Below are 25,636 nucleotides of genomic sequence, written 5' to 3' on the forward strand. Positions count from 1 at the left end.
TCTTGGTTAACATTTCATGCCTGAAAATGTTGCTTAAAAGCCCATAGTTGGTCATATATGAATGGGCTTCACCACTTGAACCATTGGTCAACTCTGAATTTGTTATTTCATGTTTTCAACTCTCATTTTTTCTGATACGAATTTTTACCCATTTAATATTTTTATACATATTAAAATTAATAAAAATAAGCATTGTCTGGTCAATTTTTTTCAAAATGTCACAGAGTATTTATTCTGCCACGTGAACAGATGACTAATGGATAGAGAGGGCATGGTCTAGATTAGCCGCGTGTCAAATTTTAATGTTTAATTCAATCAAATATTATGTTTTGTATTGACATATCTACAAGTATTCTAGACAATAAAACCTTAACTCTCGACATATCATAGTCCATTCATATTTTAAGATGAAGATAGGAAACAACCTATTACATTGAAAATGGCTATGCTTGCATCTTGTTATGGCTTCAGTTATCTTTGGTAATTTGGACCACCTTATTCCAATGACAAAACTTTTATTTCTTCGGAAAGAGGTTCACTAGTGATGTGACGCTATGATTGTTTTTGAATTTATCATTAACTCACGGGGAAAAGTTCTCTATAGGGCAGTGTGTGCCCTACACCCAGACAGTGGGAGAAAAATGACCACCCTATAGATGCAGCCGTGCACGTTCCCGTTAGCCCAGATGAGCATGTAGGGGCCATGCTCCCCACAGAGAACTCTTGCCCTTAACTCTCACACCCGATTGTTTCCAGTCACATATACTCTTCTTGGGTTTAAGAAGAGGATTTAGATGTCTATGGGATTGAATTCTTCCTTCACTGTGGGTGGAAAAAGACTCAGACCTCTTCCGATAGTATCTTCAAGTTCTCACAAGGGTCAAATGGCATACAATCATGTATGTATGTGTGTGTGTGTGTGTGTAGCCCAGTTATCTACCAAAAAAAAAATGTATGTATGTGTGTGTGTGACTCATACTCTTGTAAATTTTATTATTAGCGAAAAAGAACACTGCTTGGTCGCGTGTCTCCTGCGTCCAAACACAAGAGTGCATGAATTTACAGCCCAGCCCCTCTTGAAATAATAAATCCTATCTGTGGTGATACCCCTGCATGCGCTCTCATTGGCCTTCGCATGGGTGTAGGGCTACACGACCAAACATATATCTCTTGCCCTAATTTTTATTATTATTTTCTATCCTCCCCTTCCCCTCCCAACAAAATATAAATAAGGAAATAGCTGGTGTGGGACCCACTTACTAGTAAGTTAGACCATATCCTCCTCCATAGTTCTTTGTAACACACAGTTTTTGACTTTTTCTCTTGGTTTTGGGGGGTTGGGGGAGGGGGAGGGAGGTGGCGAAGATGGTGTGGAACTAGCCACACAACCACCAGTCTACAGCATAATATTTATTAAGTTTACACCTATTTTGAAATCCACTATTTTTTAATGAGTCAATCTATTTATAGATCCATTTGGATTGATAAATCAATGAATATATTTATAGTACTACCACTTCTAAAGCATGCATTCCATGTCCTAGACTGCCTTAACAATGCGTCTCTCACAAGTTTTAGTTATCAATTCTGGCCCATAATAAGATGGGCTAGAAAATGAAAAACACAAAGCCCATTACAAGTTGGGCCCAATACAATGTGGGTTCTTTCTTAGTATAATCATTGAAAACTACCTTTATCTCTAAATGAAGTTATTTTGGAATCGTTGCAGTAAATACTTCCCCAATAAATAAAAAATAAAAAGGGTAGTTAATGCCTAATAAAACTTTCCTACATTTTAGGCTATCCTCGGATACCTTTATGACTGGATTCCATTGTGGCACTGCAACCCTTATCTTCTTCAGTTATTTTAACAAATTGCCAGCAAGGCAGATTAAAGCCTTTAACCTTTTTCCTTTTTTTATATAAAGCTGAGTTAAGCTAATCACTAGCTCCAATCCGATTTTGAATTCCTGAGAGGTGGTGAGATGTGACACCATTCTGGTAGCATCACATTTGTATTGCCACACTTAATAATACAGCCCAATTAATATATGCCATGTGGCAATTCATCTGACCATCAAATTTGTTGGTACACCCATAAGGTTTCCTTTAGGGAGCAGGGGCTAGCACGGTCACAGAATTTTATCCTCTCAAGTGCAGTGCACTGCAGAATCCAACCATTGAAACGTATGGTTGGATTCTTAAGTGAGGTGCACCTCCCAATACACCTCACTTGAGAGGATAAAAATCTGCATGGTCACACTTACTTTTGTGTTTATAAAACCGGATGGATAGTATTTCCTTAAAGTGGAGTTGAACAGTAAATGGAACCCTAATTTCCTTTTGTAGGGTTGGTTTTTTATCCTCATTCATTATAAATAGTTGACAGTGCCTCATTAAGTGATCAACACAAGAAATCTAAAGTTGAATTGAGAAGAGGGTAGATCAGGGAATTAGAAGAGGGATTGTTGAAAAATTATCTGCTCCATTTCCTTCCCGGTCCAATTCCCCAAGTCTCTCTAATAGGGGATGGACCCCACCCAGGCAGGGGTAGGATGGTCATTCTATCCCCCATTAGAGGAATTTGGGGAAATGGAACAGATAAAGATCTGGGATAATTCCACTTCACCCATGGATTCAAGTACACCATTACCACCTTCGTTATTATTATTATATGTTCATTGATCTTCATATGATTTGAATTCCACAATAATTTTTTTTCGGCACCTTTTTGATTACATTTCTACCCCCACCTCTTACAACTGTATCCATAGTACATACATGATCGTGCATAAAAATTGGATCCTTTATGTTTATACATCGAAAAAATATTGGTCAAAGTATTAAAAGTCAGAAATTATCAACCGTCCAAAATATTATAGAATTAGATGATAGGGTTGGATATGGCCTAGTCCATTCAACCGCCACGTCATCAGTCGTGTGGCCAAAATTGATTAAGACGTGTTGTTAAGCTTGGCAACACTCCTGTTCTACCAAATTTTTGCTGTCTTTATTTTATAAAGAAGTAAATGTCAACAAAAATAATTTGTTAGGTACTGGAATGAACTTGCCCCTTATTTTCCATTGGTGGCCGAGATTCCCATCCAAGGGTGGACTAATAGGTAGTACATGTAATCATACATTTGTTTGACCTGCTTTTATAAATAAGTGATAAAGTAAGGTTTTTTATTTTTATTTTATTGCATTTCATTGGTGAAGTATACCACTTGTTCATAGAATCCTCTCCATTTTTTTTTTTTTTTAATTTTTATAAAAAGTGGGCAACGATGATTACCAAATGCAACAGTAAGTGAGAAAGGATAATAATTTATGAAAATTCTTTATTGATTTTCAGGCAAACAAAGAGAAACGACATATTCTGCCGCTAATGTTGCATTAAAAAAGAAAAAAGATTCTGCGCATGATGTAATAAGATAAAGTAGTCCACAAATAATAAAATGAAGTGATGCGGCTATTCCACCGCACGCCTCGTCCCATTGAAACTTGAAAGTGGCGTCTCACATGGCCACATAGGGTATAAGTGATCCACAAATATTTTTCTTTGGGTCGGTGTTCTTTGTGGGATCTTTATCTCCTCCTGTTTCTTGATCGGTTCGGTTCCCCAATTCCTCTAATAAGGGGGGTTGGAATGATCACCTCACCCTGTCCAAACACTCTGCCCGGATGGGGTCTACCATCCCCCTATTAGAGGAACTGTGGAACTAGGTTAGGCAAAGAATTGGAGGAGATAATTTTTCTTATTTGTGTAGGGAGTGTGGTCCCTGTGTGTGCATGAGAGCCAATGAGAATACACGCGTTGACATCTTGGGAGTGGGATTTTCGCTTTCATGGGGGTAGGCGATCATTTCACCTCTTTATGTGTCTGTATGTGGGCGGTGCACTCCCCCCACAACTAGCTTAAAGTGATCCACCATTATAGTGTACCATATTTGTTAAGGAAAAAAGTTCTCAGTTTGAAAGTGTGCCCTACGCCAGCTCTCCCATGACTCTATCTCTCTCCTCTCCATATGAAAAGACACCTCTGCCCCCTTGTTTTGAAGAGAAGAGAGATAGACACCTGGGAGTGCTAGCGTAGGCCACACTCTCGTACAGAAAACTACTTCCCATTTGCTAAAATTAAGCTCAATTATGTAAATAGATGGTGGACCTCCATGCAATGGTAAGGTTGTTCTATTGCAATCTAGTGGTCATTGGTTTGAGTTGGGAAATAATTTCTTAGTGAAGTGGGGATAAAATTGTATACATTATGACCCTTTCCAAATCCTATAGTGCTGAGAACCTCGAGTACGCCATTTTTTATATGAATTAGACCATATGTCAGGGTGTCACATTTTAGGCGAGCACGATAGGATATGCCCATATATTGTTTTGGTCTGGTGTCATGCCGATAAATAGTTCAATCTACCAAAGTCAATCCAAAATCGATAATCAGTGTTTTGGTTGGTTTCGTTCTTGATGAGTCATAAAAGCATTCCCCAATCAAAGATTGACACTTGTCGGGTTCAGCATCGAGTGGAAGAGTCCGGTCACGAGAAGGAACCATGCCTCGGTCCGCCTAGGGCTGGTTCAAGTGGGATCCTCAAGCTAACCTCTCCGGGATTAACAATAAGGCTGACCTCTCCAGGGTCATCAACTTGGCTGACCTCGCCAGGGTCATTAACTCATCCGACCTCGCCAGGGTCATCAACTTGGTTGACCTTGCCAGGTTCATCCACTCGATCGACCTTGTCAGGGTCATTAACTCATCCGACGCCAGGGTCATCAACTTGGCTGACCTCGCCAGGGTCATCAACTCGATCAACCTCGTCAGGGTCATCAACTTGGCCGACCTCGTCAGGGTCATCAACTTGGCCGACCGACCTCGCTAAGGTCATCAACCTGGTCGACTTCACTAGGATCATCAACCTGGCCGACTTCGCAATAGTTAGCAACCAAGCCTACCCCTTCAGTATTAGCTATTGGTCGGATATCCCAAACCGAGCCCTCATACGAAGTGATAACTGTAACCGGCCCGAATCGCGGAGCCACGTCAGCACATCCCGACGATCACGGTACATGTTGATTTAGCTGAATTTAACCATTATCCAACGACGAAATTGTATCACTCTCAAATGAGGACTTTTACTAAATGAAGAGTCCCTTTCCGAATATGATACCAACTAACAGACTCCTACTGAAAATAGGACTCTTACCTTACGAGGACTCTTCTCCGCCGCCCTTTATCGTTCTATAAATACCCATGTATGAAGCTTAAACGCTATCTCATTTTTTGTGAAGTTGAATTGCTGCTAAAATGGAGACCTGACTTAGACATCAAAGAGTCTTCGGCCAGAGCCACACCGACTCTCTTTTGTTCACTCGATTTTTTACAGGTTCATCCCAGGTGGATCAGACCGGAGGTTTCCTGATGCAACAGTTCTATTATTGGTTTCTTTTGACAGCCCCTTTCTGATTATTGGTTTGATCTCACTTTTTATGTATAAATAAAAAAGACAAAAAATGTAAATAACAATGAATTTTATTAGCTTTTTTTTTCCTATCCCTAGTTTTGAAAAAATCCAAATCCAATCTTTCCGTCTCACATTCAGGTATGAGATGGATTTTTGTTATTCCATGTGATTATGGAAAGAAATTGATTTCATTACTATTTTTTATTCCCCCCACCACTACTCTCACCATGGATGTACTTAAGAGTCATTTTCTTTAATTTTATTTTGGTTTCTCATGTTTTTTTTATATGATCAGTCCCTAATCAATTCTGACAAATGTGTGATTTTTTACTGTTGCTGCTGTAAATTTTTATTTCCTTAGGCTAGCACAGAATCGATTGTGCTTTCAACGAGTTACTCCTCTATCACACCATGTTGTGTCTCTTATTTCTCGTTGGTTTCATGAATTTAATGCTCCTTACTGATCAACCTAGTGGGGTTTTTGGTGCTATTAATTCAACCCCTCCATTTACTATTTTTGACTTAGTAGGATCGAGTTTTCTTTCAGACTTGGTGGATGGGATCCCATTCAATTACGTGGTTCACCCAAGGTAGGCTATATCCACGATCGAGTGATAAGATGAGTTTCCTATATTTAACGTCTTGCATAGTACAATATAGAGAAACTCTAATCTCTGAAATTATAAAATTGCCCCCCAATATAAACAACTCTCAAAAAATTCAGGGACTATCAATATTAAGGAAGAATCAACGGTACTTTTTGGATTAAGTTGAGATTAGGCTTCACCAATAACACTAATTACAAGAGTGATTTGGGTGGTAAAGATTTAGAATTTTTTTCTTGTCCTGTTCCCTGACCGATACAGTGGTCCAGTTCCTCTCATAGGGAGGTGAAAATGATGTTTTAACCTACCTTGAGCAGTGTGTTTGGATAGGGGGTTAGATCGTTATTTTTCACCCCCATGGGAGGATCTGGATCACTGTACCGGACAGAGAACAAGAGACGATAATGATCCATAGCAAAGCGGCAATGAATGGCTAAGATGATTCCTGTCTCATTTGACTGTCATTATTTAGCCACCACTTGGGGGTGTCTTACCCACCTGGCAGCATGAGAACCTTTTTCTCATATGTTTTATAGAAGAATAACACCTGATACTACATGCCTTCATTTTCTGCCACGTGTATATGACTCCTGATCTTTACGGCGTACATTTCTCCTGACGTTTAAACAGTTAGATATCCCTTGGATTCAGAGAACCATGGACACAAACACCATCCAACGGCGAAAGCCTACAGAGTAAAGGCCGCATCTTACTCCTTCCGGTTGAGGTCTTATATCAATAGAGAGTATAGACTGGAGAAGCGCTTCAGTAGTTCACTCTCGTCAGCGTTTTTACTAGAGCAATTAGCAGCAATATCAATTGTTCGGAATGGAGCTCTGTACATCCCTCGCCATCTCCAACCTTTCCCAGAAAAGACTCTTTGCTCCAAGTTCCTCTCCGCTAGGCTTTACAGCTTCTCTGCCTCCCAAGAAAACCACAATCTCTTACAGAAATTCAGGTTTGTTTCCCATTCCATCCTCTTTTGTAGTCCACATTCTGCGCTATCAGAAACCTAGATTTCTGTTTCAGAATTTGAATCTATGGTTTCTTATTCTTCTCGACTTTGATCCTTATTGCAATCTTCCTGTTTTGTGCTTCATGTGGCGCGTTCTTTGGTCTTGGATGCTTGAATTACGGTTATGGGGAGTAGAATAAAGCATTTTTGTGTTGTTTGGGTTTACAAAAGATAACGGAGAAGATTTGGAAACTGGGTTTTGGTTTAATTGTCATAGTTAAAAGAGATAAAACCTATGTAAATGCAACCCTATGAAGTGATTCAGTTTTGCCCATCAAGCTACGTTTCAGTGGTTTTGGGCAGGTTTGGTTTATATCAGAGGGTCCCTTTTAATGGAATAGCTAGGGTTTCCTTGTGGAAGCTAACTCTCTAGCAACGTGTCAAGTTTATTTTGAGTTGTTTTCTTTGCATTGACGTCTCTGAGAGGTGCGCGTGTAATGATTGTTAATTAATTTATTTACTTTATAACAATATAGCGTAACTTGATAAGTTTAACATAGGATATTTAGTTTCTAATTTTATTCCCAATATTTTTCCCTCATCTGCCGAAGAATAAATCATTTTCCCTTTTTTAGAAACTGCAATGTAGAAGGAAACGAACAAAAGAAATATAAAGTTCCATATGTCTGTTGATCTAAGCCCTGGAGCTGATCTTGTGTGGAATGGTTGGAATGCAATACCTTTGTTTGAGAAGTCATTGTTTAATGAAGGATGTAGCCTACATGTTACATTTAGAGTGATTCTAATGATCCACTGTGATGATGGATTTTCTCTTCTATTTGAAGTTGCAATTTCTATCTGGATCTGATGAAATTGTTTTCAATGGTATTGATAGGCAAAATGGTTGGGTGAGGGAAGAAGGGGTTGAAGATCAGATAAATGATTAAGTATAATCCAAACTCCATAATCTATGGTTTTATAGTGGAAGTCCCATGACATTAATATAATATTGAAGGGCTATCACATGAGACATGTTTCTTGTATCATACCCTGTCAATTCACAAACCGGAAGCGATTTGAGTAAATTTGAATAGTTGAACTGAATGATTAGTGAATAGCGTGGCAAGACAAACATTTTGACTCACTTGTTTAGTGTACAATGCAAGTGTGAACCAAAAACAAGGAAACTACTAGTTTGTACTTGTTTAGTGTGCATTGCAAGGTTTTTTTTTCTTGCAACTTCATGGCACTTTTATAAATGCTCTGCTGTTTAGGGCTTTCAATGGTAGGAAAACATGATTCCTTTCGCTTCATTTGATGGCATTTTTACAAAGCAAATGTGAACCGAAAACAAGGAAACTACTAGTTTATACTTGTTTAGTGTGCATTGCAAGGTTTTTTCTTGCAACCTCATGGCACTTTTATAAATGCTCTGCTGTTTAGGGCTTTCAATGGTAGGAAAACATGATTCCTTTCGCTTCATTTGATGGTTTTAAAGGAGTGAATAGTGACATGTTGGATGATAAGATCATCTGTGTTTTGCGAGGGATTGACTACATTAACATCAAGCTATTCATTTATACAAAAGGATATTTATTTATCTAAACCAAATTCAGGGTTTTGTTTTTCTTTTTTTTTTTCTGAATTATCTGTATCTATAGCTTTTGAGTATCTAATTATACATACCTATTGATTATGCTATGGTTGTAGATATGCTTAATTCTGATGTTATTTATCCACTGTTGTGTACTACGATTTCCTGGTATTCTGGTTTATAACTTTTTCTGTCAGTCAGTTTGTGGATGCTTCAACGTTTTGACTGGATCTTTGAAGTTATAGCGTTTCCCCTCATCTTGGACAGATTAACAAAGTTTTAGTAATGATGTTTTTTTGTCCTCTTTCTCTGAATTTGTTAATGAAAAGAAGGAGGAAAACTGTTAGTTGAGCATTAAAATTGCATGGTTTTGTGCTTTTATGCAGAAAAAAGTTCTGCTAGCTAAACACCTTCTTATTTCATAATTAACCAAAGAGATTGAATGATCTGACTGGAATCAGAAAACTGCTCTTATATGATTACAATTTGCATCTCAATTCTGAAATGAAAGGAGCTGTCTATTGAATGGCAATACCTAGTCCTGTAGAACCTTCAGGTGTGGAGATGGCACCTGGGCTCTGATAAATTTTATTTTATTTTATTTTTTGACATTGTACTTCAAGGTGACTATTTAACTCCCCAATGTTGCATCCCCAAATATTCTATGGTTTACAGACTTCTTCTTGACATATATTACGCTTAGACATTTTTTTTTCTTGGTATGATTCTCTTGTGAATATTTACTCTGAAAAGAGAGATTTTTTTAGATGCATCGACAATTGTCTTTTCAGGATTAAAAAATCACAGCATACTTTGTGGACACTATATTCATCAGTTATATGTAGTTTTTCTTAGATGTGAGCCTTTTTTTTTTGTCTTCCCAGGATTGCTCAATTTCTCTTCCCCTCTGCTGAGAGCAACAACCTCTGAAGAAACTTCAACTAGAATAGATGGGAAGTCAAGAGAAGAGAGTGATGGAGTAATAACAATGGAGGAAACTCCAGCAAATGGAATAAGGGGTCCGTATGAAGGAATGCCTTCAGAAGAATCCAAAGAAGCGCCTACTGGGGAACAGATGCAGATCTTTGAGCTTTTGGACAAGCTTAATGTAAAGGTTTCACTCAAAATTTATAATTTTTCATTTTACATTAAATATTAACACATGATTTGCTTCTTTCTGCATTTCGTAAGCTTGTAGACATGCTTTTTTTACAGTCTAGTGGACTCATGATTTATTTCCTTATGCATGTTTCCTTTGTGTAAGCATACCAAGCTGCATGTGCGATTACATCTTATGGACCTCAAATTTGGTTATGTAAATACTGTTGAATTGAAAATTTGCTATATATTTCTAGTGCTAATACTAGTTTGTTGGTAAACATGGCCACTTCTCTGAGCTGCTTGTTGCCACTCTATTGTCCTTTTTTTCTCTGGAAGAAACACCTATGTTATGTTTGTACAAACATGGTGTTTTTCTGGGGTCCTTTGTACATGACTTTGTGAATTAAAACCTTCTGTTTGTAAAATGAAATCAATGTCACTCATTCTTATGGACATCAAATTGGTTATGTAAAATATTGTTGAATTGGTTTTTGGTATATATTCCTAGTGCAAATTCTAGTTTATTGGTTAGCATGGCCACATCTCTGAGTTGATTGTTGCCACTCTATTTGTCCTTTTTCTCTGGGAGAAACACTTATGTTATGTTTGTACAAACATGGTGTTTTTATGGTACATGTCTTTGTGAATCAGATCCCTATGTTTGTAATATGAAATCAATATCACTTGATAAGGTAATTTTTGGGGTACATATAATACACTAGGCTCTGTTTGGTTCCAAGGAAAATTAAAGGGAAGGGAAGTGAAAAATTTCAAACTTAAAAAGAAACGTTTGTAATCATTACCCCATGTGATTATATTAATAACTCCAAATCATTCTATATTTGGTTATTGGATTTCATTTTACTTTTGCATCCAAATCCATTTGGTTTGAGAAGTAAAATAAAAAAATTACATGTAAAATGTATCATTACTAAATATGGTAAGAAGTTCAAGTAATTTAATAATTCCATATTTGGTTATTAATTTTCATTTTACTTTGTATCCAAATCCCTTTGGTTTGAAAACTAAAATAAAAGTTGCATGTAAAATGTATCATATCTAAATATGGTAAGAAGTTTAAGTAATTTATACAATCACATGGGTATTGATTACAAAATTTTCATTTTAAGGTTTGAAAATTTTCACTAGCCTTCCTTTAATTTCCCTTGCAACCAAATCTACCCCTACTAAGATCAGTTCTTAAAGATATGAACCACTGAAGAAGTGCATGTGCCCTCCAAGTTCCAGGCTTATTTAGCCTGCGTTTGGTGACACTCTCTGGAAGTGATTTTATTGATTTCTTGCTCTTTGGGAGCAGATTGTGAGCAGAACAACATTTGGCACGCCGGTCTGTTCATCTGCTCACAGAGAGCAGTTCTGGTTCAAAAAATACTCAATGAGCACAGAGCAAAAAATTAATGCTTTTACGGTTTGCAAGCACTTTTAAAAAAGGGTTCTTCTATACGCCACTATAGAGAGTGAACTATCTTTTTATTTACCCTTTGAAATCATTTTGATGAGTTGATATTGAGGGGTAAATTTTGCAAATTCACCCCTAATTGAATCTTGTCGGGAGGATTAGGGAGACTTGGGGGAAACACAAATGGAGCCGCATAGGGAATGTGTCCAACTCAGATGATGATGGCAGCCTGGCCAGAACCACCAGCAAACAGAGCTTCAATGGCTTCAACGATGCTCATTCAGGAAAGCACAGATTTCGTCGGAGATTTCACAAGAGACACAGGTGAAGGACCTTGTCAAGAACGAAGCACTCATCTTGGAGGCACTCACCCCTTTATGGAGGAAAGAACAAATCTCCACCCCCTCTTCCATGGCTATTCTCTTTCTTCTTTCTTCAAGTTTACTTCTCAGTTCATAGGTATTCAAAACAAGCTAGGATGGTTCAGAGCCTACAGAGTTGCTTCCAAAATTGGACCCAATAGTTGTTCGAGAGCCAAATGTTGGTTCAGAGCACCCATCTAGGATGTGTTTTGATTTTTGAGGATACACATTTGCTCATTTTGGGTTTCTCCTATCTGGCTGGTTTCAATAAGCCTACAACAATTTCTCTCAAAAGCCTCTGTGGATGGCTTCTCATTTGAGTGGAGAGCGAAGTATCCATTTCTGAAGCATTGTCATTGGTCCTTGGTGTTATTAATTACAACTCTAAACCATGAAATTTAAACATGCAAGTTTAAGGGATTGATGAGGTCTAACTTAAAACCAGAGTTGTAGAGGTTGCCCACGGTGGATAATCATCCTCTGTAGTAATTGTGAACACAAATACTCCAAAGATTGATGAAGGATAGGCAAAGAGGGGGGTAGATCTAAGGGAACGAAGAAGTGGGGAAGAGTAGGCATGGAAGAGGGGGGGCGGTTGCTGCAGAATTTGAAGCGGATGAGAGAGAGCCCTTTAAAAAATTACTCACGACTTTTTTTCCCCCAATCCCCGACTACCTCATCCACCTTCTCTATCACAACACCATAACATGGGACACAGCCCTTAAATGCCGAATAGCAGATGCAACCTCTCCTTCGTGAGATAATGTCTTTTAGATGATTCTTGGAATAACCCTAATCGACAGTACACTGATCCTCTTATTGTTGTTGAGGATGATTGTGGTGGTGATGCTGGCGTAAACCATAGCGGGATGCTGGTAGTTTTACTGCCCTTGCTGTTCTTGTTGTTGCTGGTGGTGGATTTGGCCAGAGGAGTCAGATTAGCGTTATCTCCATCCACGGCTTGGGAGCTTTGTTTTCAAAGTTATCAGTAGAGAAGTACCCGGAGACCTTCCTGGTCTTTCGAGGCCCAAACAGGATCTTAGATACCGAAAAGGATTTCTGCTTAGGAGCAGCAGTGGTTGTGCCTTCTACCACTTGAGCAGTGGTGTTCTGGCAGTGCCTGAGTTTGGGTTTGGGCTGGGGTGGGGTTGAACTTGGGATTGGAATCGGGGTTGAGTTAGCGGCTGGATTGAGATCTGGGGTTGGATATTAATTCAAGTCTGGACTGGGGCTTGGGGTTGAGCTTGCTCTTCAATGGAATGGACCGAAATCGAGACCCTATCAACAGTTTCTGAATGAATGGAGTTGAGTTTTTGAGTTGCTGAAGAGCTTGCGTAGCTGTTGAATTCTGGTTTGACAGACAGTTCTCCTCTTCTATTGCTTCTCTGGACCTGACTTCTTCTGATCAGGCGTGAGATCTCCTTCTTCCTTCTATTCTTCTTCCATTTAATCTTCGTCTTATTTCATCTCTCTTTTGGTTCCACTCTCGGTGGATACCCTGTTTTTCTGTGAAGTTTCTATTTGCTTCTTTGATATATTCTTTAGTAGTTGATAAATTAGTCTGAAATTTGTTGGTTACACTTCTGTTAACATTCTCTCTAATTCTGATCTTACTTCCTAATTTCATCTTCACTACATAAGTTGATTTAAGAACCTGCTCTATTTCGGGTCTCTACTGCATGTAAACCATTGTCCCTTTTTTAGCTTAAAATATTTTTCTGGCCTAGAAATCATCACCAGACCCAGACTAATCTGTTGGTTGAATCTCAACGCTGTTTAATACTGTTTTCAGAAGTTATAAACTGATTTACATCCCTGTTTACCACCCATCTCTTTTCTGATCTCTGAAATATTTACACATCGGTATTCGGTACTGGTTTATTTGTGTTGGTAAATACTTTAATCATTGATTATTCCCAGAATTGCATTAAAACTCTGGGTTCTAACTGTTTCTTCAAGTTTCTGTGATTATTCTGGTTATTAGTGTGGTTCAGCCTCTGTGATCTTCTATTTTATATTCTAGACTCTCGACGACAACCTTCTAATATCAGTTATGAAATTATTTTTATAATTTATAATATATTTAGAATAGTTATAAAAATTCTATTTTGATTTTGATTGATTGGAGACAGTAACGACCATGGTTTTAAGTATCGGTCTTGGCCAACATCGATAACGATACTTGACTGATACTGGATCAGTGCACGGTACAGATGCGGGGGTATAATTGTCAAAATAACCTATGGTATCGATATCTTTGAGGGCAAAACTATCCGATACAACTGATACTGATGATATTGTCCCCGTATTCGATATCGATATGACAACAACAACAACTTAGCCTTATCCCAACTAAATGGGGTCGGCTACATGGATCCTAGCGAAGACAAGATAAAAGTAAAAGGAAAAGAACAACACAACAACAAACAATTCAGTAACTGGGGTCAGAAACGCGGATCCTTTTCCTCCAAACCGCCCTATTCAACGTCATATTTGGTGTTTGGTATCAATATCGGATACCTAAAGCATTGTAACGAGAGTCACCGAGAGAGAGAAATTGGTATTTTTGTCAATATATAACTATATAAGTGAAAATGACATTTCAGTAAATATAATTGAGTATTTGAGTGTTGGAAGTGATTCCATTAAGTGTCTGCCAAACGTCATTCTGTTTTTTTTTCCTGTCCTAAAAGCACTTTTTTTCGTCACGTTACCAAACGCCAATCTACTCCTTGTTATTATACTCCTGAGTAAAATCAGGAAAAAATACATATGGGTCAAAAGCATAGTTAGTAAGTTCGGGTACGGTAATAATACGGGAACGGATACGTATGGCAATTAATCGGGTACGGTAATGATTTTTTGCTACTAAATTCTCCTTGTCTAACCATTTTTTCCTAGTGTCCTAACAAACAAACAATTATATAAGAAGGGGCACATTCCATATGATCAAACAACCATATCACATAAAAAAAAAAACCAAACAACTATAAAAATAATGGACAATTTAAGAGAAGTTGGAATTGCATGTGATTGACCCTGTATTAGCCTGATTGACCCTGAATTGCTTGCAATTGTGCTAGAAGCTAAGAAAGAGTTTCAGAATAGTAAACTAATAGCAACAGATTCACAGACTTAAAACTTGTACCTAATCAACAATAAATAGATAACAACCAAGGTTCGAAAACTCGGGTCTCGGTGCCAACTCGGACCCTTGAAAAACCGAGTCGAGATCTCGCCGAGTTGGTGCACTTTTTGTTTTCTCGATTCGAAGCTTCATCTCGGTGGGTTTTAGACCTAGTTTGGGTCTGAAACGTGGTATTTAGCCTATTTTAGGTCATTTAAACACAATGGCACCATCAGATTTTGCAAAAACAAAGTCCAAATAGGAGTTTCAGTTAGTGGGAAAACAGGACAGACACTTATGCTAGAAACCAGTACAGACACAGGACAAACACACTTATTTATGCCTAATATCATTTAAGTAAATGTTTTTGTAAGTTTGACTGGTACATAGCTCCTTCAATATAGATCAGATTTAAACAATCTTGGACTTGTTGGAAAGCTTTCAAAACAAAGCTTCCCAACAAGTCCAAGATTGCTAAAATCTGATTTATATTGAAAAAATTATGTACCGGTCAAACTTAATTCGGTGTGCGCGAATGCTGTCAAAATCGCTCTGAATAAAAATAGTTTTTTGGACATCAAAACAAATGAATATTTTACCGCACTTATGGTTTTTAGCAATGTTTTACCATAATAAGATTTATGGAATTTTTAGATTTGAGAAAAAGCCCAGCATTAGAAAGTTGAAAATTGCACCTACCGCCGAAAATCCAGTTTTTGTTCTTGAACTGGGGGGTTGACTTTTTTTCTTTTTGGAATTTGATTTTTTAACTATTTTTATTGGATTCAAATAGGGGGTATTTGTTTATTTATGAATAATATCTTAAGTAAATGAAATACAAATTCATTTACTTAAATGATATTATGCATAAATAAGTGTCTGTCTTGGTTCCTGGCATAGATGGGTGTTTGTATACCAAGAATTTTCAGCAAGATCTCGAGATCTGGCACTCATATAAAGGACCTAGATGGGCATTTTCCTATGTCAAACCGAGATCTCGATCGAGATCCGAGATCTCGGCGTTTGTCGCGTCTGTCTTGGTTCCTGACATAGATAGGTGTCTGTATACCAAGAATTTCCAGCAAGATCTCGAGATCTGGCACTCATATAAAGGACCTAGATGGGCATTTTCCTATGTCAAACCGAGATCTCGACCGAGATCCGAGATCTGAGATCTCGGCGAGATATTGACATTTTGAGACTTGTAGGCAGTCTCGTCTCGGGATTTCAAAAAACCGAGAAACTCGGCGAGATCTCGCAAGTTCTTGAAGTATGATAACAACAATTATATTCTTTTCAAGTTCTGATAGCAAAATCAACTTGAAACGTAATTAGGTACAATACAAGTTCCAAAAACAGACCGTTATTTAATTGTTAAAAGCAAGTAGAAATAATACAGAAGCAGAAAAAGAAGAAGCAACAACACCATCGTTTATAAAAAAAAGAAGTTGAAAAAGAAGAAGCAACAACACCATCATTTAAAAAAAAATAAGAGAAGTAGAAGAAGAAGCAACAGAAACATCAATGTCATCATCCAAAAACAGCATACACAGAAGAAAAAAAAAAGCAGCAGCATACACAAATAGAAGAAGAAGAAGAAGCACTGTTAGTTCATAAAAAAAAAGCAGCATCCACAGAAAAATAGAAGAAGAAGAATAACAATATTTACTACTCTACTTACCTTGACAGAGCAGGGATAGTTAGAGGAACACTCGTCGGAGCCGGGATAGTCGGAAGAAATTTATCGGAGCCGAAATAGAGGGAGATACTACTGCCAGTGAATGGTGTTTTCTGGTTTTCTCCCAAAAAGCAAACAAGAGAATAAGAGATGGGTCGAGGGTTTTGGAATTAGGGATTTAGAAACTTTAGAAAAGCATTTTGATCTCACGTATCTGTGTGTAGAGACTTAACATACACCTGCAAATCAAAACCAAAGAAACAGAATACTGAATAAATGCTAATACATGAAAAATATAAAGAAACACAAATATGTATCAATACGGAAATTAATACTGTTGTTCTTAAAAGTCGCGTACGGAATTAAGCTACCTCATAAAATAAGGTAAAAGTTGGTACGGCAATTACAGTCGAATACGATAATTAATACGACAATTAATACGCAAACTTACTAACTATAGTCAAAAGTACTTTTTGAGAGCAGAATTATTACAAACACAGCCTTAGTCTACTGAGTTGAAGAGAAATCAATCCAATTCATGCAGGTTGTTGGCTGGCTCCAATTGTAGGCTGAGAAAGCCCTTCAGCTTACTGGCACTGATGGCTTTGAATTTACCTTATGATTGACTACTCTGAAGCTTAGTTAGTAAATTCGCGTATCATACGCGTCCCCATATTTTTAAACGTATAATACTCCCGTTGCCATATTTTCCCATATTTTTATAAAAAAATGCGTTTTTTTAATCGATCGAGTATTATACTCGTATAATACGCGTATTATACGTTTTTTTTTTTAAAAAAAAAATTTACCCAAAAGATTAGAATTTAGGGAAACAATTTCACTTTCCCTTTTGTCCCTTTCGATTTGCGTTGAACATCCAACCGTAGCAGGCAACAGTAGCCGCCCTCCATCTCCAATCATCCTCGCCATCTCCGTTCAACAAAGCGGCACTTAAGTCTTGTACTCTCCTCTTGTTTCTCTGGTCTTTGAACTTTGATGGTGGTAGTGAAGCAAATGAATCTGGTGTGATATTGGCGAGAACGGCTCAATCTCTATTCTATTTTATTCTTGTTTTTCTGTCTCTTGTAGCTAATGTGTACAGTGGAGATCCATATTTGGAACTCTCCCTCTTGTCTTGTGTTGGTTAATTAGTGGGAACTCATCCCCCTTCACAAGAACACATCTGGTTAAAAATATATGGTTATCTCATTGTAGATAGAAAGAAATGTAATGTTGGAAGAATGATTTAATGATAAGGTAATCAACTTGCTCATGTCATTTTCAGACAATCTACATTCATTTCTTGTAGATTATTGATATTTTGGTATGTTAAATGATAATTTTAGAGATGTTATATAGCATATTATATTATTGTTTTTATTTTAGTTAATAAAATCATGATATTATTTTGTTTATTAGGTGGTGAATGCATGTTATATAATGAATATATGTCCGTTTTTTTAAAAGTATTATTGCCGTCTATGCCGTATTATACCCGTATTAAACGCGTACCATATTATTACCGTATGCGTTTTATGAAGCCGGATTTTTGAAAAGTATTATTACCGTCTAGTCCGTTTAATTGCCGTACGTATCCGTTCCCGTTCAATTGCTGTTCCCGAACTTACTAACTAAGCTCTGAAGTGCGTACAGCATGATGTTCTTTCTCCCTTTATGGTTTCTCTCCTCTTTTCAAGTAGGCTGAAGGTAAGTTTGATGAAGGTTAGAGCATCTTGGGTGAAATTTTTTTTCCTGGGTCAGGACCTGTAGAATTTTTTAATTCAAATCACATACTAAAGAGATCTAGTTGGAAGGTCACCAAGAGATTGGAGGAATAAATATGACGGTACCCACCTTAAAAGGTTCTCTGGTTTTTTCAAGAGGAATGCTTTTAGGAGCTACTAAAAGAAAATTTTATCAAAATGTTTTTGGACAATATTATTGTAAGGAGATTAAACCTTTTATCTGTTGGTATCTCATTCTATATTGCATAACTTTAGCATGGATCAATGGTTTTTCTTGGAATAGATCTTTGAAAGTGTTTTCTGGTTATCCGGTCCATATATTATTTCAGTTCTCTCGGCCTTATAGATCCCTCATTTGATGGTTCATAACTTGATTTCATGTCATGGTCGATTCTACGTTTAATACATTAGTAGCAAGGATTAGGTCTGCTTATTTATAAAGAGCTTTTCCTGGTTTATATTTTACTCTACCATCACTAGCTTTTTAGTTCACTACATGGTAACTAGTGTACAGTTTTTGTAACTAATAACTTAAAAATGAAGAGAGCAGGTGGTTTTATCAAAATGACATTAAAACAAATTCTCTATAAGATGTTCTTATCCTAATAACACTTTATTACCCTGCTCCTATGTGCACTACTGTGGAAGAATTTTGTTCGTCTTTTTTGCTGGGTATATTACTTTTGTGGTCATGCACGCGCGTAAATTTCTGTCTCAACTGTCAGGCTTTAGTAATTTTCAGCTGCACTGCGCTGTTCAGTTACAAGGCTCTCTCATTGACATCTGCTTGTGAACTATTGCAGTTGGATTCAGAAGATACATCCCCACTTCTCCTATATGGAAGTGGTGCTTTGGTCGTGCTGTGGTTAACATCAGCCTTGGTCGGTGCTGTTGATTCTATTCCTCTGGTGAGTTTTCTGTGGCTTTACGCTGGAGGAGCAAATTCTGTTTGATTGAGGGATTTTTTCCACCTTGCTGAGAAGTTTGTCTTCCTGTGAAACAGTTTCCAAAGCTGTTGGAAGTTGTGGGCCTTGGCTACACAATCTGGTTCAGTTATCGTTATCTGATCTTTAAGGTAACATTGTTGTAAATATCACTTTCAAATTTGTCGACCTAATTGAAAAGCCATAATAATTAGTTTCTGTTTATTTGCCTTTCTACAGAAAAATAGAGAGGAGTTGTTTGCGAAAATAGAAGAGCTTAAGCAGGAGATTCTCGGGTCGACCCGCGATTGATCTGCCTGGAGTTGGTGCTAGTAACCTTTCCATACACTTTTTTGGTTTGTTGGTTTTGTGAAGGGAACCATATAGAATTATAAATATTTTTTTTAAGGGTAATCTTCCATAGCACGACAAAGAGTGAAATAAGCTGTTTCACTATAAATTTTTGGGAAATTTACAAAACACCCCTTAAAAATGGATCGAAACTCGGATCACCCCCTGAAATTTGAAAATACTCAGATCACCTCTTGGAATAGAGCCCAATACTCAGATTCAACCCTACCGTTAGTGGTCCACCGTTAAACAATGAAGTCAGCCATTTAAATAATTTTTAAAACCCTAGACTACCCTTGTGCAATGTAAAGTTATAATATTACCCTTGTTGAGAAAAACCCCCCAAAGTCTAATGTTATCTATTTCGTTCTTCACTCTCTTCCCAAAAAACCTGCAATTCCAAAAGTGAACTTCGTCGAACTGAAGAAAGACAAGGAACTTGAAAAATGGGTTGCCGAGATTGACTCACGCCCTTATGAATGTTTTACCTTTTTATTTTTATTTTTAGGATGCGAATTAAGTAGATGGAATCCAAGAAAATGTAATGAATATTGTGTTTTAAGTTAAAAACTTGGCTGTAATGATCAATGGAATATTGGGTTTTTAAGTTCTAATTTAGTTATTGGGTTTTAAGTTCATTATTACATGTAATGTAATGAGATGCATGATTCCATTGAAAACCCTTCCCATGTATGCAAGCCATAAGCATAGGTTCAATGGAACATATAAAGAGGTGAAAATTTACTGAGACAAACCATTCGGTATACCGAATTTGGATCCGGTATACCGTTTTTGTCAATGTCTTCACATTAAAATGAACAAAAAGGGAAACGGTGTACGTTGGATCCAAATCCGGTATACCATTGCAAAAAAATTTCAGATGTGAAATTACAGAGAGCAAAACGGCGTACGTTGGATCCAATCTCAGATTTGTTTTTGTAATTTTTTGTTTTTTTTCTTTGTTATTTAACAATCGAAGAGAATGATCACTGAGATCAATAGAAATTTCTACAAATGTGCCCGATTCCAAGTATGATTCTCTATCATTCTTGGAATTTCTTGATCTATTTGATCTATTTGAGATTCTGAAGTTCGATAATCGATAGTATCTCTTCGAAAAACTGATTTTTGCTCTAGTCGATCAAACTCAGATACGACATTTCTGTGATTTTTGACAAAATTGTTGCAATTCCTCAAACCATCTACAATGGTTCCATTCTTGAATTTCGATCTGAGATCCACTTTTTGCAAGGATTGAAGCTGCTAAAGCAAATCGACGAGAAGAACGTCAACCAGATTTTTGTTACCCAGTTCAATGCTTATTACGAATCCCTCGAGTTGCAGAAAACTCCGGCGAAATTGCAATGTTGAGGTCGGAGTTGCAAAGTGAGGATTATGGGGAGAGGAGGAAGAAATGGGTGAAAGTGGGTATTTTAGGTTGAAGATGAAGGAAAGGGTAGTACTGTAAATTTGATTATAATGATTTAGTACAAGGGTAAAATAGTCTTTTTACGCCAATAACCAATAGCAGACTAACACCGTTAGTGTAGAGGGGGTGATATGAGTATTTTCAAATTTCAGGGGGTGATCTGAGTTTCGACCCATTTTCAGGGGGTGTTTCGTAAATTTCCCTAAATTTTTTGTCTCGATTTTTTTTATTGTGTCAATATGCTGAGGGCAGAAATGAAAATTTACGAAGCTAAGAGACTACCAAATCCCTAGCCCCTCCCCATCCCCCTCTAGGCTCTAGCTTCTCCATCACCCGTCGGATCGTCATGCTCGCCCCCTCCCCCTCTCTCTCTCAACTTGATCCATCTATAAATTGGAGATAAGAAATTTGAAAATTTTGAACCAGCAGAAGGCATGAAGGAAGCATTGTTGCCCTTCGGCAAATTGTTTTCTTCTTTGACATGGTAGTGATTGTGCCTTGAAGCTGCATCTGGTTTGGATTCCTTGACTTACTTGACTTAGTAATCCGAATAAAGAGGAATAAATTGTAAAGCGAAGATAACTAATATTGAACTTTTTTTGGAAATACTAATATCGAACTCAATGGATAAATAGAATGAAATCAATGTTACAAATCAAATCATTATTTATCATTATAATGGGAAAATAAATAATATTAAAATCAATGAATAACTAGATAGTGGGAAAATAACTAATATTTTACTAAAAAAAAGAAAAGAAAATAACTAATATTGAAATTACAAAATGAACATCCTTTCAAATTATTCATTTGATTATCCAACTAATTATGTATAGTGAACAAAAAGATCAATGGAAGCATTGTTATAAATTAATTTACCTATTCATAATCTCGTACTCATTAATTTGTAACAATTCCCCTTACAATCAGAAATCTTCTCATTTATTGAAATCAATGGATAATCAATTTACGTTCATAACCTTATACTCAATGATTTTTTTTTTTTTTTTATCAATTTGACTCGATTCGATGAGATCCAATTTTCAGCCGTTCCTATAAAATCTTAGTCCAAAACCAATTCAATAAGAATTAATTCGATTTGATACGAGTTTTTTCAATCGATTTTGATGGATTTTACCAGTTTGGATTAGGTTTTGAAACCCTTAGTTGGAGCCCCTCAAATGGATAAAAATTTCAAATCGGAATGGCGGTTCTTTAGCTGTAAAGCATAAACAAATGTAGGTGAGGAATGGGAGTAAAATGTTAATACCGACAGGGGTTTATGGAGATGACCTCTCATTTATCCTGAAATAAAACCTCTCGTCCTCTCTATTAATTTTGGGCTCCTTACTAGGACCACCATAGCATGTGAAGCTGCCAATTCCTTACTCTGTTTTAGCTTTTTAGGGAGAGTGAATTCGACAAATGAGGTTACTGATGAAGGAATAGATCCAGAATCTCTTCTATTAGGGTAGACATGCAACTATCACTTTTCTGGGAAGTAAATTAATCCTTATCCCCTCCAATTCGCTGCTCCCTTTAATTCCTCACATGGGACCGGAAATGACCAGCCTACCTCCCTATTAGAAGAATTGGAAGAATTGGAGGTGCCCGTGCTTGAAGGTGATAATTATTCACTCGCACCCTAGCAATAACCATCTCAATAATTGGGTTACAACTCATACAAGAATATTGGGCTCAACAATTTATTTTGAACCGAATTGAACCAAATAAATCATATTCTTTTCTATGTTTTAGTCAATGTGGTCAAGGTCAATACCGATCCGATCCCAAATCTGTCAAGTTTGGTATGAATCGATCAAAAGAGGAAAAAAAAAAAAAAAAAAAAAACTCGGTTTTGCTAAATAGGTCTTGAATTGGTCAGTATTGGTCAGAAATATAACAAAATTATGACTGTTAAAAGTAAAAAACAAAAAATCATGGCCGATGTTGATCCGATCCGGGCGAATTGACCGATCCGATCCTGAGATTACAAGCCATTTTAGAATTGACCAATATTGACCATTTTAGTATCAACCGATATCGACCGATCCGATCCCAAGATTTGGGCAATCCAACCGGGTAGACCGATCCAGGGAGTGTTCCACTATTACCATCTAGGATCGGTCATAAGTAGGGATTGGACTAGGCCGATACAAATCTGATTCGGACAATTTTGACCGATCTGATCCAAGATTACATACTATAATGTAGATGAAAAATTATGTTCCTTTCTCAGCCATAGTGTGGAAGGAGGTACTAAGACCCTCTAAATTCAGAGCCATTGACCTGTCTCATGGGAGGAAGAAATGGAATGGGCCTTGAGATCATTTAGAGGTAAATTCTCTTATTCTCTTCACTCATAGGTCTTGGAGTTGTTGTTTTGTGCCACCATCTACCATCTTTGACAAGAATGAATATGTAGTTCCCTACATTTTTTTTTTTAGGGTATTTGGTAAAGAGAAATTTTATTGAGGGGATTGATATGAAGAACACAAGGCTTCAGTAACACAGAAGAAATGAACCCAAGGAGTAAAATTCAGCCAAACTGTCTTACATGTTGTGGACAGCGCCTTCTGAGCAAGGGAATGAGCAATACAATTTGCCTCCCTAGGAACAAAGTTGAAATAACAAGCTTCAAGTCCAGCCGAGAGCTGAGTAATGTCTTGAAGAATTGATACCAACTGAAGAGGGGTCGGCTTGCCATGATGTTTTAGGTACGAGATCACCCCTCTACTATATCTGAGAAGGGCCTGATGCAAGAGCATGAGCTAACCCTGCCGTCGAAATAGCAAAGATCTGAACACCCAGATGATCACACGCGATAGCTCCTATTCCTACCAAAGTTGAATCAGGAGGAAGAACAACAACATAGTTTAACTTAGACAATCCATTTGGAAGAGAGAGCCAATGCATTTGCATATGGAAACCTAGAGCGGGCTAATGTGAAGTCTGGTCACTTGGTGTTGAATTTGCTGTCCAAAATTCTTGACAAGCCTTTGAGCTGATTGAAAGATTTCAATAGGGACCAATTCTTTCTCTCTAAACTCAAATCATTCTTTGCAATCCACAAATACTAGCAAATGAGTAGAAGAACAAAGGTTGACATTTTGCCACAGTTAAGTCAATATTCATGCCAATGTCAATTTTGAATAACTTCACACAACTTCTTGAATTTATGTATTAATTTTTTATTGACATGGGTTTAAAGTATTAAGATTATATATAAATGGGCCAAAATATAAATGGGCTATGGGCCTAAATTCAAATACTCTTAGCAAACGGGTGGGGTGAATAGCCTGATAGGATTGCAGAGGGTGGGATATGGTCAACAAACACATATGGTTGATGAAGAAATACTGTTTTGGGAAGTTTTGTAAACTCAAATCCAATATTGTGCATTTTTGTTAATTAAAACAATAGATGATTAGTTTTGTAAAAGAAATCATATTAGTGTGTAATCTTGTAATTTTTCCAATAATTTATGCATTCTGAATCATTGACTTAGCAACCAAGAGTGTTATGGTAAATCTTGTATAGTGCTGCACCTGATCCTTTTGGATGGCATTTCGCCATTAGTAGGTCAGACATGAAAAACTCCATGTTGAGTCAAATTTGAGTGGACTGGATAGATATTTTAGAAAAAAAATTTTAAAAATTTTTTAACTTGGACTAGGTCAGGGTGATGAATGAAAATAAAAAAAAGAAGAGATTTTCAAGAAACAAAATTCAACACAGCATGCCTTTAACCACTGTCACAAGCAAAAAAAATAGAAATATATTAGATCAATTTAAAAATAAATCATACTAAAGAAAGTTTTAATTAATAGTAATTATAAATCTTTAGTTTGTAGGAAATAACACCAGGAGGATTTCAAAAGATAAACAGTTTCTTTTTCTCTTGTTGAATATTCTTATCCCTTTTCTTTATATGGAGGAGTTTGTTTGACTAGTAAACTGTTATGTGTTTACTGGGTTCGATCTAGTGTGTGGGCGATAGATTGTGCCAACCTAGTAAACTGTTATGTGCTTAAAGAATTTGATTTAAGGCGTTTCATCAGCTTTGGAGCCTTTAACGTATTGATCAAATACCAAGTCAACCACTCGGCTGGATTTGTTCTGCTCTCATTCAAAGGAAAAAAAAAAAAAGAAAAGAAAAAAAGCGACTCAACTGCCTTTGTTGTACCAGTGCGTCTTTGTTTGAAAAAAGACATTGTCAAATTGTCTTCACATTATTAACAACTACAAGAAATCATAAATCTTCAGTTTTCTTGGCAATTAGCCCATTGAAGGTACAGCTTCAAACTATTAACCAAAATCATGGCTCTTATCACATCAGGGAATTGCAAATATCTCCAAATTCCAAAGCTTTATTTCACTCTCTTTCAGGTCTCATTCTATTTCTTGCTTTTAGTCTTCCCTCTTGCAACATCATTGAGTTTCAACTTTCCTGCTTTCAATAAATCAGTCAATGGCATCATCATGCTCCAGGGAGATGCAGCATTCTCTGATCTAATTATCGATGCAACACTCTCTGTTCCAATTATAGATCTCACACTAAATACAGGGGATTTAGGCCCTTTGGATAGTACAGGTGGAGTGTTTTATAATACTCCAGTTCAGCTCTGGGATAAGAAGACTGGAAACCTAACAAACTTCACAACCCATTTCATCTTCACCTTGGGAGAAGCCAAAGCTGGTTGCACAAATTGCTCTGGAGATGGGCTTGCTTTCTTCCTTGCATCCAATGGTTCTGTAATTCATGATTATTACAGAAGTGGTGGTCTTGGTCTTTTCAACTACACTGGTACCCAAATCAATAACTCGGTCATTGCAATGGAGTTTGATACTTGGAAGAATGATTGGGATCCAGAT

At 37.1% G+C, this 25,636-nt stretch overlaps 1 protein-coding gene across 2 annotated transcripts; it reads left to right on the plus strand.

Moving 5' to 3' along the window:
- The first annotated feature begins 6,830 nt into the window (after positions 1 to 6,830).
- LOC122661280 (protein CURVATURE THYLAKOID 1D, chloroplastic-like) lies at positions 6,831 to 19,365 on the plus strand. 2 transcript variants are annotated; one of them, XM_043856632.1, is made up of 5 exons: positions 6,831 to 7,034; positions 9,510 to 9,739; positions 18,862 to 18,966; positions 19,062 to 19,133; positions 19,222 to 19,365. In XM_043856632.1, the coding sequence occupies exons 1-5, from the start codon at positions 6,905 to 6,907 to the stop codon at positions 19,291 to 19,293; spliced, it is 609 nt and encodes a 202-aa protein (XP_043712567.1). In that variant the 5' UTR covers positions 6,831 to 6,904; the 3' UTR covers positions 19,294 to 19,365. The 2 variants fall into 2 exon arrangements, with proteins under 2 accessions (XP_043712567.1, XP_043712568.1); XM_043856633.1 differs by having other exon boundaries at positions 9,510 to 9,733.
- Positions 19,366 to 25,636: the final 6,271 nt, after the last annotated feature.

Source organism: Telopea speciosissima, chromosome 5, assembly GCF_018873765.1.
Source record: "Telopea speciosissima isolate NSW1024214 ecotype Mountain lineage chromosome 5, Tspe_v1, whole genome shotgun sequence".
Taxonomy (NCBI): Eukaryota; Viridiplantae; Streptophyta; class Magnoliopsida; order Proteales; family Proteaceae; genus Telopea; species Telopea speciosissima.